This window comes from Lampetra fluviatilis, chromosome 51 (genome assembly GCF_964198595.1).
Source record: "Lampetra fluviatilis chromosome 51, kcLamFluv1.1, whole genome shotgun sequence".
NCBI lineage: Eukaryota > Metazoa > Chordata > Hyperoartia > Petromyzontiformes > Petromyzontidae > Lampetra > Lampetra fluviatilis.
This window is the reverse complement of record NC_136325.1, coordinates 10,153,063-10,167,159: the sequence shown is the minus strand read 5'-3', so window position 1 is coordinate 10,167,159 and position 14,097 is coordinate 10,153,063. Positions and strand designations below refer to the sequence as shown.

At 57.2% G+C, this 14,097-nt stretch overlaps 1 protein-coding gene across 1 annotated transcript in view; it reads left to right on the top strand.

Moving 5' to 3' along the window:
• The window catches only part of LOC144948846 (uncharacterized), a 39,188-nt gene that overhangs the window by 13,656 nt on the left and 11,435 nt on the right, over nt 1-14,097 (top strand). The window contains exons 6-16 of the mRNA XM_078878498.1: nt 34-228; nt 357-524; nt 626-796; nt 916-1,059; nt 1,447-1,566; nt 2,262-2,505; nt 10,045-10,108; nt 10,862-10,936; nt 11,397-11,504; nt 13,675-13,746; nt 13,976-14,045. Coding sequence (XP_078734624.1) covers nt 34-228; nt 357-524; nt 626-796; nt 916-1,059; nt 1,447-1,566; nt 2,262-2,505; nt 10,045-10,108; nt 10,862-10,936; nt 11,397-11,504; nt 13,675-13,746; nt 13,976-14,045 — 1,431 coding nt within the window. The remainder of the gene's footprint in view (nt 1-33; nt 229-356; nt 525-625; nt 797-915; nt 1,060-1,446; nt 1,567-2,261; nt 2,506-10,044; nt 10,109-10,861; nt 10,937-11,396; nt 11,505-13,674; nt 13,747-13,975; nt 14,046-14,097) is intronic.

The following is a 14,097-nucleotide window of genomic DNA, read 5'->3' as shown; positions in this document are numbered from 1 at the left end:
CCGCAGGCTTCCCTGGGCTCCGTGGGGACCCAGGGCTGCCAGGCTCCCCGGGGCGACCCGGAGCAGCAGGGTCACTGGGGCAGCCCGGCCGACCCGGGACTCCGGGAGGCAAGGGGCCCCCAGGGGATGTGCTGGGGGCCCGAGCCGGAGAGCCGGGGCCTTCAGGGCCCCCCGGGACCCCCGGGGAGAAAGGGATTCCCGGGGACCGTGGCCGGGATGGGGAGAGAGGTGAGTTAGATCCGTAACGATGACATCGATGGGGGCCGGTGGCGGCGAGCGAGGCGAGCGAGGCGAGCCAGGAGATGAGCAGGGTAAGAGTGGTAAGCGGGGTGAGTGACGGTCCGCTCTGTGTTCAGGCAGGGACGGACCGCTTGGCTTTCCCGGGGTCAAGGGCGATCGAGGGGTCGGCGGATTCCCCGGAAGCCCAGGGCCCGACGGAAGGCCGGGGCCCTCCTCACCAGGGCCCGCGGGCCTTCCCGGGCCCCCGGGGTCTTCAGGCCGGCCCGGCCAGAATGGTGAGACCGGCAACATTCCAGCCGCGCTCACTGATATCTCGGTCGTGGGCTTGATAGAAGCCGGTCAGGTATCTACCAATGGATCGCCCTGCGGTTCTTATCTCCCCCAGGCTTCCCTGGCTCCCCAGGGCCACAGGGAGACCCCGGGCTCTCGGTTTCCGAGGGATACAAGGGGCTCGCCGGACCCCCCGGATTCCCCGGGCGGCCGGGACCTCCTGGACCCCCCGGGTCACCGTCTTCTCTGGGCCGGGATGGGAACCCTGGGCAGCCCGGCTTCCCCGGTGCGCCAGCCCCTCACCTTCCCCTGCAATCATCGTCGCGTCAGCCGAGCTACGGTCTCACTAGCTATGACAAGTTTTGACACGCTTGCTCGCTTGTCCCTCGTGTCCGTGTGGCGCAGGCCCCAAAGGAGACCCCGGGATCCTGGGCTTCCCAGGCCCACCTGGGCCCATGGCACGCTCAGGGGAGCCCGGCCTGCGTGGCCCACAGGGTCAGAACGGAGCCGCGGGCCGGCCCGGGGCCCCAGGGGCCAACGGCAGGAAAGGTAATTGCAGCGGCCTTATACTTGAGGCTGTGGCCCAGGAGGCCAAGGCCGCGAGCTTTGTGGGTGGATGCCTGGTTGTTTTTCCTGGGACATCCTCTTGTTGAAGAGCAGGAGGCAGTTGTTGCCGTCTTAGAGAAATCTGTCGGTTTTCCCTGGGACATTAAACGTCCCGGTTTTTGTCGGTCAAGTGACCTGGATCTGAACTATTTGGTCGTGGGCCGCTTGCTCTGCCGCTGAGCCACGTGGCCGGATAGGAGGCGGGAAACTTAGATTCCGCGCCACGTCGCCCGTGACCGGGACATGTGTGATGTAGTCACCGAGTCACTGACTACGAATCACAGAGAGATACGGCCTCTCTCATTGTGCATCCCTCTGCCTCGCGTGCAGGCGAGGGAGGAGACCTGGGGCAGCCCGGCCTCACTGTGGCCGGCCCTGACCTCCGCGGGCAGACAGGGGACCTGGGAGACACGGGGTTTCCTGGGACCCCGGGGTTCCCCGGTCGCGCAGGTAACCCGACCCTCTCCTACAATACCCCACGCTGCCTTCATCTCTGCACATTGGGCCTTGGGGCTCCACCAAGGTCTGTAGAGACCCATATAGACCCCTAGACTAGTGTAGAGACTCATAGACTCCCATAGACACCGATAGACTGGTGTAGAGACTCATAGACTTCCTTAGCGATCCATAGATTGGTGTAGGGACTCATAGACTCTCATAGAGGCCTATTTCTTGGTGTAGTGACTCATAGACTCCCATAGAGGATCAGAGAGTCGTATAGACTCTTAGATGCCATAGACTGGTGGAGAGACTCACAGACTAGATTCCTTGGAGACCTATAGACTGGCGTAGAGACCCATATACTCCCATAGACTCCCATAGAGACCCATGGACCCGGTGCCCTACACCACTCCCCCTCAGGTCCCGTGCCCCTCCCCCCTCTCCGCCCTCACCGAGCCCCCTGACCTCACCCGTTGTCCAACCCGCCTCATCCGTGACGACCGCCCCCACTACCCCCACCCCCCCCCAAGTCAGCCATATGGGTGCGGCTTCCTCACTCCCTCGTGGACCCCCATCGTGAATGTAGCCCCCCCACCGCCCCCACCCCCCCCCACCGACAGTTGGCTATATACGGTGCAAACAAAGTTCAACATCCACACAAAGATTTTGATTCTGATTCTGATTCTGACCTTTACTGGTCGCAGAAAGGAACGGCGGCTCTCCTCTCATTGCCTCTGGGCCCCGTGGGTTCCCCGCGTGTCCACAGGAGACCCGGGCCCCAATGGGAGACCAGGGGCCCCGGGTCGTCCCGGTTTCCCCGGCGCTCCTGGCTCCTTGCTGGGCCTCGTCGGAGACCCTGGGCTCCCCGGATTTGCCGGATTGGTGGGGGTCAAGGGCCGCGCTGGTTTTCCTGGACCCCCCGGATTTCCAGGATTTGTGGGACCCCCGGTAAGTCAGAAGTGGAAGGGGTTTAGGGGTTCGGGATTTCAGTGTGGAACCAGGTGTGTGTGCTCAAATACAAAGGGCCCCCGTGTAGCCTGTTGGGGCAAGTGCAGTTAGCGTGCACCTGTTAAAGCTAGCATGGCACATGAGAAGTGGTGTGCCTGATACCACACCTGGCCGCTTTTTTATTTGTATCTGTGTATGTATATCTGATTGTATACGTGTGTGTGTACGTATGCTTGTGGGGAGCGGTGGCACAGCGATTAGCGCGCTGCGCTACGAACCCAGCAACCCTAGTTTGATTCCCGCTGACAGCCAAAACCAGTGACAATTATTTGAACCGGCCCTGGGCCTCCCCTAGGGCGACTCAGCCTCAAATAAGTACCTGGGGCAATGTGTAAACATCGCCACTTGGGAGACAAAGGCGGCCGGGCGTTGTGCTGGCCACGTGTACTTTGCCGGCCTTCATAGGTGCTCGCTAACAGCACTTGCCCCTAGAGTTTTTAAGGCTATATGGGGGATTTTTGTCTTTGTATGTGTAGGGGTGTTAGAGAGAGAGCCGTTATGCATGGCAGCTTAAGGGAAACAAACACAGTGGGCGGGGCTACGTGAGTGCACGGGGGGGGGTGCTCTCAACGACGTCCGCACCAGGCAGCCCGGGGCCCCACCCCTCAGCGGGGGTTGAGTATAAAGGGGGATGTGTCAGAGGGCTCGGGGCAGAATGTTAAAGCTAAACCAGTGAAGACCGAAGATCGTCTAGCTAGAGCCCTGGACTCCCCTGGGACGCCGCCCTTGTCAGGGCCGCGCAGGACCGAGCCAGCGGCGTGGTCCCGAGAACCAGAGCTAGTGCTCTGGGACTCCGGGTACCGTAGCCCGACTTACCAGTGTCGGGCCAGACAGCCTCCCCTAGCCCGTTAGTGGAGGACTAGGAGGTAGGTCAGAGATAGCTAGCAGTGTATTCCCAGCTAGCCGGGTGAGGGGGCCGATACCCCCTCCAGTGTTGTATGTCCGCGGTTGTGACAACTGTTGCGGAATAAATACGTGTGCCTCAACCCCGGCGTCCAAGAGTCCTCAACGGTATTACATCTGGTGTCAGAAGTAAAAATCTATGAACATGGACACGCGCCGGTCAGCTCGGGTCAGGATACCGGGGGCGGAGGACACCGCTGCAGTCGGAGAGCCCGGGACGGGTGAAGAGAGCACGGAGCAGTCGGGGCCAGATACGGCTACGCCGCAGCAACAGGAGGGTGGAGAGGTGTCGGCAGAGGGGCTGAGGCAGGCGCACGCCAAGCTGATGGAGCTGCTGCACGCCGCTGCCAGCATGCTGGACCACATCACTCAGCTGGGGGCTGCTGGACCGCCACGGGGCGACGAAAGCCGACGACCACAGCGCCTTCCCGCCATTTCGGCGGAACACCAATTTGAAAATCCCGCCATCACCGCAGCTGCAGTTGAGGGCGTGGCCGGCCTGAGCATCGCGTCCAGCAGCGGGCATACAGTACCTGCCGCGTCATCGCCAACAGACGGGACGTCACCACGGGTGCGACCGGCGATGCCATCGGTCGTGCGCGCCGAAGCAGAGCCGGGTGAGGGGGACGAGGAAGGGCGACCTTCTGTGGCAGCCGCTGCGCTACATCAGCGACTGCCTCCACTCAAAGAATTTGTGGGCGAGGAAGGCGACTGGGGCGGCTTCCAGCGGCGCTTCCTCGCTCACCAGGAGATGGCGAAGTGGACGGACGCCGAGGCTCTCCGCGCGCTGCCAGCACTCCTCGACAGCGACGCCCTCGCCACTTTAACATCGGCACCGAAGGAGAGGCGCTCTACAGACGGCGATGCAGGTGCTGGCTGCAGTTTACGGTCCGCCGTCAGACTGTCGCCAACTCTTCTACGATTGCCAGCGGGGGGCAAAGGAGTCGCCTCTGGCGTACCGCACAAGCCTCCTGGCACTGGCGAAGGCGGCCTTTCCACGGATGGACAACGAAGGTGTCGACGCCATGGTTACAGAGAAGATACTCCTGCTGGCGGACGACTTGGAGATCGTCATCGTCGCACAGGACGACGCGGAGATGTGCTCCCTCCAAGCAGCACGACTCCTCCACGCAAACCTGCTCGCGCAACGACGCAAGGCCAGCAAGGCGGCGAGCGGGCGTACCGTGGCCGCAGCCACCCTCCCGGCGGAGGAGATCTGCGCCATCGACCATCAACGGCGGCAGGGAGCGGGAGTACGGGCGGACCGGGGCGGCTCGAGCCATCCCGATCATCCGTTGTCATCACCAGCGCTCCCGCGCTGCTACAACTGCGGCATCCGGGGCCATGTCGCCTCGGGGTGCCGCTCTCCTCGGCAGCGCGGGACGACACCTCGACGGGACGCCGGCCCTCTTCCCAAGCTCCATCATCATAACCCGGCGAGTCGCGGCACCTCACATGTTTGGCCCACGCACACACCCGCCACACACTCATACACCGCACCGATTGGGGGGCCAATATCGCGCACCATCGCACCAACACGCACCGCTCTGGGTACTCAGATTGAACCCAGCCAGTGGTCCGTGTTGGCCCATCGTGTTGTAGCCGCGTCGTCGGGGTCGTCGGCCGTTGTGGGGCACATCGACGGGGTCGAGGTGCGCATCCTGGTCGATACGGGAGCATCGGCGACCATTATTTCGGAGTTAATTGACAATATTCTCCCTGCCCAGAGCCGTCCTTTGATGCCTGTTAATGTGCCATTCTTTGCTGCTAACGGGGGCTCACTTGGCATCATCGGACAGATTCGAGCCCTAATTTGTATCGGGGATATTAAATTGTCTGGGCCGATTTTTGTTTCCTCCTCGCTGGCGGTTCCGTGCCTGCTGGGGACGGACTTCCTGGCCAAAATGCCGATTAGGATATTAATCGACCAGGGATGCATTGAGCTCCCGTCGGGCCGACGCATGGCGTTTCTGCCATCCCCCGGTACGAGTCGGACGGCGTTCGCAACGGTGCCGGCGTTTGTAGATAGAACGGTGCGCGTTCCTCCGGTGGCACAAATGTTGGTTCCTTTGAAACTTCGGCGGCCCTTCGCTAAGGGCATTGGGGCCCAAGGGGTTCTGCTGGGGCCATCTAGGGCCGGGGTTAGTGGACCTCATTTACTTCCGGCCCAGACCATAGTAAGAGGGGACGGAGACCCCTTCATCGCGGTCCTCAATGTGGGCTCGCAGACGGTGGTGGTCCCGCAGGGGACCGTGCTTGCTCACGTGACGCCGGTGCCCTGTGAGGAACCCGTCGCGAATCACGTGAGTGCTGTCCCTGCGCCGCGACCACATTCGGACAGCGATGAAGGGTGGCTCGAGGCGCTTTGTGCGGGATCGACGGACCTGTCAAATTCAGAGCGTCAACAGCTTAAAACGCTACTGCGGGAATTTTCCGACGTTTTCAGTCGGGACAAAAACGATTTGGGTTGCACTCATCTGCTGCGTCACCATATTGATACGGGTGACAGCGCGCCAATACGCCAGAATCCGTTTCGGTTAAGTCCCGCCGAAAAGGACCATGTCAAATCGGCTATTGATGACATGTTAGCCGCCAACATCATTTCTCCTTCCACCAGCCCTTGGGGAGCGCCGATCGTCCTGGTTAAAAAGCAGGACAGCTCGTTGCGGTTTTGCGTTGATTTTCGGCGCCTTAACAAAATTTCGGTTGCCGACGCATACCCGCTCCCACGGATGGACGAATCGCTGGACGCCTTGGCGGGAGCGCGATTCTTCTCCACATTGGATTTACTTTCGGGATTCTGGCAGCTTCCTCTGGACGATGATTCAAAGCCTAAAACTGCTTTCCGTACACCGCACGGCCTGTTCCAATTCAACCGGTTGCCGATGGGACTCCACTCAGCGCCGGCAACTTTCCAGCGTTTGATGGAATTGGTTTTGGCTGGATTGCAATGGGATTCGTGCCTGATTTATTTGGATGACGTTATCGTCTTTAGTAAAACTTTTGACGAACATCTCCAGAGGTTGCGGGTGGTTTTCCTAAAGATGCGGGCTGCTAATTTGAAATTCAAACCCCAAAAATGTCATCTGTTACGCGATTCGGTGCGTTATTTGGGACACATTGTGGGGCGCTCAGGTATTGCTACCGATCCCGCCAAAACGCAGTGCGTCAGCTCCTGGCCGACTCCCACCTCGGTGTGAGAGGTCAGGAGTGTTATTGGCTTCGCGTCGTATTACCGACGTTTCGTCGCAGATTTTGCGACGATTGCGAAACCCCTACACGCTTTAACATCAAAAGGGGTTCGGTTCCACTGGGGTCAGGAGGAGGAGGCTGCTTTCTGCTCCCTTCGGGACGCCCTGGTAAAAGCTCCTCCCTTGAGTTACCCCGATTTTTCTAAGCCTTTTTTGCTCGACACCGATGCGAGCAACACAGGTATTGGGGGCGTGCTTTCACAGGTGGTTGACGGCGTGGAACGGGTGGTTGCGTACGGCAGTCGGGTGTTGTCTCCGGCGGAGCAAAGATATTGTGTCACCCGTCGGGAACTGTTGGCAATTGTCTATTTCATCCAACAGTATCGCCCATATCTGTATGGTCGGCATTTCACCGTCCGCACAGATCATGCGGCACTGCAGTACGCCCTGCGAGTTCAACAGCCATCGGGACAATTGTCCCGATGGTTGGAGATCCTCCAGGATTTTGATTTTGAAACCACCTACCGTAAGGGCGTTCGCCACACAAATGCTGACGCTCTGTCGCGCATGCCAACCACCTCCGAATGTGCATGCCTCCTGGGGTCGGGACGTTGCAGGCCAGCAGGGGACATACCGGTTCCGGTCCTGGCGGCCGCCGGCCACGACGAAACATTGGTTCCAAATTCAATCGCACAACAGGGAAAAGATTCCCTGTTGGGGATGCCCTCAATGAATGGGGGCGCCTCCAGATGGAGGATACCTCTCTCCTTGGGTTGCGTCGTCGCGTCGGCTGTGCTGGGCAGGGCAGGGGTGATGCCGACGCATGGGATTTGGTGCATGGTCTGCTGATGCACTGGGACGGAAAATCCCATCGACATCGGCTGGTGGTCCCTTCGGGGTTGCGGGGCAAGGCGGTGTGGGCCGCACATGAGCGCCTCCTACACCTGGGGACCCAAAAGACCCTCGCCTTACTCCAACTCGATTATTTTTGGCCAGGCATGACGAAGGATGTCGGGGAGTTACTGGGGTCATTGCCCTCGGTGCGCGCAACGAAAACCGCCAGCACGTGTGTCTAACCCACCCTTGCAGTCAATCAAAGTGTCCAGAGTTAACAAACTCGTCGCGCTGGATATTTTGGGCCCATTCCCCGCCACACCCAGGGGCAATAGATATTTGTTAACTGGTGTGGAGTATTTTACACGCTGGCCTATGGCCTGGCCCCTTGCCAACCAGTCGGCAGCAGTCATCGTGGAGGCTTTTGTTCAGGGTTATGTCCTGGACAAAGGTGCTCCGGAGCGGCTGCTGACCGACCAGGGCAAAAAATTTTCCAGTAAATTGCTCAAAGAAGTCTGTGAGCTCCTGGACACGAAGAAAATTCGTACCTCCCCGTATCACCCGCAGACTGACGGGATGGTCGAGCGTCTGCATCGGACCATCGCGTCAATGTTGTCACAGCAGGTGTCGGACTCACAGACCGATTGGGACTTGCAAATTCAAGGGGTATTGGCGGTGTACCGGATGGCCCCCCACGCAGCTACGGGATTTTCACCCTTCTACCTCATGTACGGCCGCGAACCTGACCCGCCTGTTCGTGCCCAGCTGCAGATCCCCGCGCCTCAGGGAAAAACTAAATTGGCTGACCATGTAAAATTTAATTTGGCCAAATTGACAGAGGCACGGGATGCTGCCATGCAAAACTCTGACCTCCGTCAGAAAGCGAATGAGCGGCTCAGACTGGGTCGGGCGCACATGCTGCAGTGGAAGCCGGGGGACAAGGCATGGCTGCACTGTCCCCAGGTGCCACTCGCAACCTCCTCTAAGCTGGTGCGGCCGTGGCGGGGCCCTGTGGAGGTAGTCGAGGTTTTGCGACCGCAGTGCATGCACATCAAATGGGGGAAGCGGCGGTGGTTCGTCCACCCCTCTAGATTAAAACCCTTCGTTGCGGTACACATCCCCACTTCACACACGTGTGGCCAAGCATGTGGGGGGTCGACCGACTCACTGGGTCCGTCTCCGTCGCGCTCACCTAATGCCTTGCCGGCTGTGCCACCTCCAGGTGCATCAGGAATGACGGGCTCACGCCCGATCACCCCTCCTGGGGATGCCAAGGGTCACGCGGCGTCGGATGAGGACTCACTCCGAGACGGACAGTTGCCACCTGACGGTCCACCACCCGGGGTTACCCCGTGTGAGGGGCCCGCTGCACGGACACGTGCTAAAATGCGCAGACTGTTGTGAGGCCGGAAGATGTGTACATGTTGTGTTCATTGCGTGTTGTGTGTGTGGTGGGTTCCCTGCAAATTGTGTATAGACTGTTTTTACGGAATTCGTATTTAATCGGGGGGGTGCGTCGGGTTGTTTTCTCTTCTTGCTGTTGCATTCTTGTTGTGTTGTTCTTGTTATTGTTGAAAAATAGTGAGGCACACGCGCGGTCAGGGGGTAAATGCGCTTTTATTGTCGTTTTTTTTGTATGTTGGCAGCCGGGACGGCTGCAAGCTATGCGGGGGGGGGGGGTGATGTAGGGGTGTTAGAGAGAGAGCCGTTATGCATGGCAGCTTATGGGGAACAAACACAGTGGGCGGGGCTACGTGAGTGCACGGGGGGGGGGTGCTCTCAACGACGTCCGCACCAGGCAGCCCGGGGCCCCACCCCTCAGCGGGGGTTGAGTATAAAGGGGGATGTGTCAGAGGGCTCGGGGCAGAATGTTAAAGCTAAACCAGTGAAGACCGAAGATCGTCTAGCTAGAGCCCTGGACTCCCCTGGGACGCCGCCCTTGTCAGGGCCGCGCAGGACCGAGCCAGCGGCGTGGTCCCGAGAACCAGAGCTAGTGCTCTGGGACTCCGGGTACCGTAGCCCGACTTACCAGTGTCGGGCCAGACAGCCTCCCCTAGCCCGTTAGTGGAGGACTAGGAGGTAGGTCAGAGATAGCTAGCAGTGTATTCCCAGCTAGCCGGGTGAGGGGGCCGATACCCCCTCCAGTGTTGTATGTCCGCGGTTGTGACAACTGTTGCGGAATAAATACGTGTGCCTCAACCCCGGCGTCCAAGAGTCCTCAACGGTATTACATATGTATGTGTGAGAAGTGGCGCAGAGGTTAGCGCGCTGCTCTACAAACCCGACAACCCGGGTTCGATTTACGCTCACGGTCCTCACCAGTGACGATTATCTGAACCGGTCCTGGGCCTCCCTGAGATTGACTCAGCCTGAAATGAGTATCTGGTGCGATGCGTAAACATCGCCACTCTGAAGACGAAGGCGGTCGGGCGTGGTGCTGGCCACTCACTCCCTCGTGTGCTGTGCCGGCCTTTATCGGCGCTGCTCGCTAACAGCACTTGCCCCAACAGTCTGTTAAGGCTACACGGCGGATCTTTGTCTTTGTGTGCAGGGAAGTGGCGGCTTCCCAGGGCGCCCAGGAGACCCCGGTGGTGCTGGATTCCGCGGCGCTAAAGGTGACTTTGGTTTCACTCGTTGCTCACCCACAAATTAAACTAAACTTAAAATATGAGAATAGGTTTTCTCCTTTTTTCTGGCAACAAAACAGGTGTTAAGATATACTCATTGGGTCTTTCGGTAAAGTCACATCGATAGAAAAATAATAGATCACGATGTTTTGATCGCAACACAGGCAATCGTCTTCAGGTGAGAGAGAGAAAGCTCCTTAAACAAGGCCTGAGATGGGAGTCCCCTCAGGGTGAGAGGGCGGGGCTAGAGATGGTCTCCCTGGTGCTGTGGAAGTGGCCATTGTGATGTGAGAGATTAGCATGCCAATGATGCATCGGTAGCAGATCGAGTAGGACATCCAGCCTGTCAATAGAAAGACATCCAACCTAGTAATGCAACTCAGAGTCAGCTAACATCGGCAGGAAGGATGGAAACATCACAGCAGGTTAAGACTTTACCTGGTTAATCACGTCCTTCCAATGATGTGGTGTTTTAACATCTTAACACCTTGACTTAAAGCTTTCGTGGTTGCAGGAATTCATACTCTTAACACCTGTTTTGTTGCCAGAAAAAAGGGGAAACCCTATTCTCATATTTCGGTAATGGCAAAGGAGGTTCCATGATGTGTCAGGGTCTGGATCTAACCCACGACCTCCTGCAGACCAGGGGAGGTCGTTAATATCTCGCCACAGTGGCACGTCCATCGACGCTCCGGTGCGATGTTGTTGATGTTGCTGATCATTTTATTTTCGTTTATTCAGGAGAACCGGGAGATGCCCGGGGTCAGCCGGGGCCCCCAGGCTTCAAGGGCGAGGCAGGGACACCAGGGTTGCCTGGTGAGATGACCCGCAGCTCCCACTTGATCCTCATTACCCCAGAGAGAAAGAGGGAGCTGATTCACAGACCGAGTCAGGGCCTGGCGGAAAGACAATCCCTCAACGAAGAAGCCGTCTGTAACATTCAGTTTTTTTAAGTCAGAGGAGCCGGGTTTACATGGGTCGGTGATCTGGAATATATATGCACACCCTGCACAGCACGTCCAGTGCACCCAGCGTGTCTGCGCTGGGCTAAACGTGAACACACGGCAACACCGACCCCCCCCCACCCCATCACGTGTGTCACCGCAAGTCACGGGCTGTGTGGAACGAAGTAGCGGCTTGCATCTGGCCCGCGGACGGGGAGGGTCCTCCGTTCGTGGAGCAGAAACAGCCCGACTGATCCGTATTAGGATTTTCAAATGTCTTCCGATTCTCCTCTACCCCCCACCTCCTCCCCCTCGATGTGATCTTGACGTAGGGGCCCCGGGCGAGGCTGGGTTTCCCGGGGAGCCTGGCCCCCCCGGTTTCCCGGGTGGATCTGGACCGAGTGGTTTCCGTGGCGACGCCGGATCCCCAGGTTTTCCAGGTAATGCCACACACAGTGTCCCCATGCGACCGTATCTCACGACGCTGCACAAACGCAGCGGCCTGGTCATGGAGACAAAGGCAGTGAGTCATAGGTGTCCAAGTGAGCCTATGGGCTTCTGTGTGAGTCTATGGGAGAGGGAGGCAGTTCAGTTTATTTTTAATTACCCTGTGAGCCAATAAGCTCTTAAATCGGGTTTCATCAGCTTCCCCAACATCCACGCAAGTCACAGTAAAATAAATTAATTAACATTAACAGATAAGCAAAATATAAAAATAGATAGCAAATCATAATCGCAATATAAAAATGTACTTTTTGTTTATAAAAAGAGAAGTAAAATATGAATTATTATCAAAATAGCATGTTTTATCTAAAAAAAAAGACTCATTTAAAATCTGACATTAATTGTAATGCAGATACGGCCTAAACGACTATGGAATTATAGTGAGGAATAAAAAACACACAGCATCCATAAAAAAACGTAGTGTAAACAATGCACTAAAGTGGTCGCTGACAGGCAATTAGTGTTTGTAACTCGTCTAACTTTTTATACATTGGCAGCTGGGCACAAATTCATATGAAAGTAGTGATTTAAAGTGAGTGATCGATGTAGACAAAGTTTTGTTGCAATATTGTTCCACAGACTAGGAGCAGCCACTGTAAACGCTCGTTCACCAAAACTTGTTTTATGTCTGGGAACGTTCAATCGAAGGATTGATGAACTCCTCAGGTTAGCTCTGCCCTCCTAATGCGTCAACAAATCCAATACATTTTCTGCTGAATTACCACTAAGAATATTGTACATAACGCCTAGTGAATCGTTTTGTGAGTTATAGGTATCTATGTGAGCCTATGGGCCTGCGTGTGACTCTGTGGGTCTCTGTGTGTTTCTATGGAAGAGGGAGGTCGTGAGTTTTAGGCAGAGGAGAAGAGGGAGGTTTTCAGCATGAACTTTAACAGGGGCAGGGAGTTGGCAGTATGGGTGGCTGGGGGAAGTCAGTTCCTGACTATGTGGGCAGCAGGGGAGAATGAGCGACATTCTATTCGGTGAGAGCCTTAGACTTACACGTAGATGATTATGATGATCTTGATGTTGACGATGTTGATGATGTTGTTGCTGTTGTCTTCAGGAGGTCCGGGTTCCGTGGGTGACGTTGGGGATCGGGGCCCCGATGGGTTTAACGGCCTCCCTGGGCCCCTTGGCCCCCCCGGTCTGAGTGGGCCCCCCGGCTCCCCAGGTGCGTGTTTGCGCGTGCGTGGACGCGTGCGTGCGTTTGTGTGTGTGCTTATGTGTTTATGTTACGTATGCTCATTATCTGGTGGTTGCAGCACACTCTGAGAAGGGGTTGTAGGTGCTGCTGCTGCTGAACTTGGAGCTTGCCACTAAGACGTGGGGCCTTGCCATCAGCCCCACCAAAACTAAGCACCTGCCTGGGTATTTTTTATCATCCAATACTCCACCCCCTCAACTCCTAATGAGTGATGGGGCAGTTATGGAGAGAGTGGAGAAGTTTACATACTTGTGCAGTGTGCTTATGACCAACGCTGGTGTGGTAGCAAAGGTCTCGAGCGGCATTTTTTCATCAGCTGCGGAACGCTGTGTGGAAGCTACCTGGTGTGTTGCTCTACACGAAACTTCAGGTCTTCTTAGCCACAGACATGCCCTCCTTTCCCTTTGCTAAACATGGATCCTTCTAATGGAATATCTGCTCCGGTTTTAAACTTTGAGGCTGGCCTTCCTATAATCCATCCATAGTTTAACCAGGCTGGATTTTGTGTGGAACTCACAAATCCTTTAAAGATCTGGATATATCCCAGTCCGTGACCTCCTCTGGCGAGCAACGCTACATTGGCTGGGTTAGCTTCTGTTTGGCTGCATAGAGGGGGCTAAATGGGCTGGAGAAGAGATGGATTGATACGGTGCAGGAGGATGTGGATCTGAGTGGAATTGCCAAAGATTGGTACCAGCGGTGTCAAGATCGGCCTCTTTGGAGGAGGTTCATGAAGGACTCCTTCCAACAACAGCGGAGGGCAGAGGAGTGATTCTCACAACGAGTGGAATGCCGGGCGGCTAAAATACAGCAAGTTTACACAGTAGGAGACACAGGTGGTGCATTGGCCAGTCGTCTCAGTCAGTGTGTGAGCAGCGATCACATGTGTGTGTGAGCAGGGTTTGCTGGGAGCCCCGGGCTCACCGGACTGGACGGGCTACCAGGAGGCAAAGGCCCCCCCGGCCAACCCGGTAAAACACGGACCCCCCCCCTACTTCTCCTACACGGACCCCCCACTGCCTGCCTCTCATCCAGTTTCTGCTCGGTTGTCTCTACTCTGGAAACAGCTGCACGGAGCAGAGGGAGGGCCGTCACCTCGCAGTGGTTTGCGGAGCCTCAAGGAGTGGAGGAAGTAGCCACCCTCCGCTGTATTTGTGTGTGCTGTAGGTGTGGGGGTGCCGGGTCCCTTGGGGCCCCCAGGACGGGATGGCTCACCTGGGACCCCCGGAACGTCTTTTCCAGGGTCGCCGGGGGAACCTGGGGGGCCTGGGTTGCCAGGAGATACTGGTGAGTGTGAGAGGGAGTGAGAGAGGGAGTGAGTG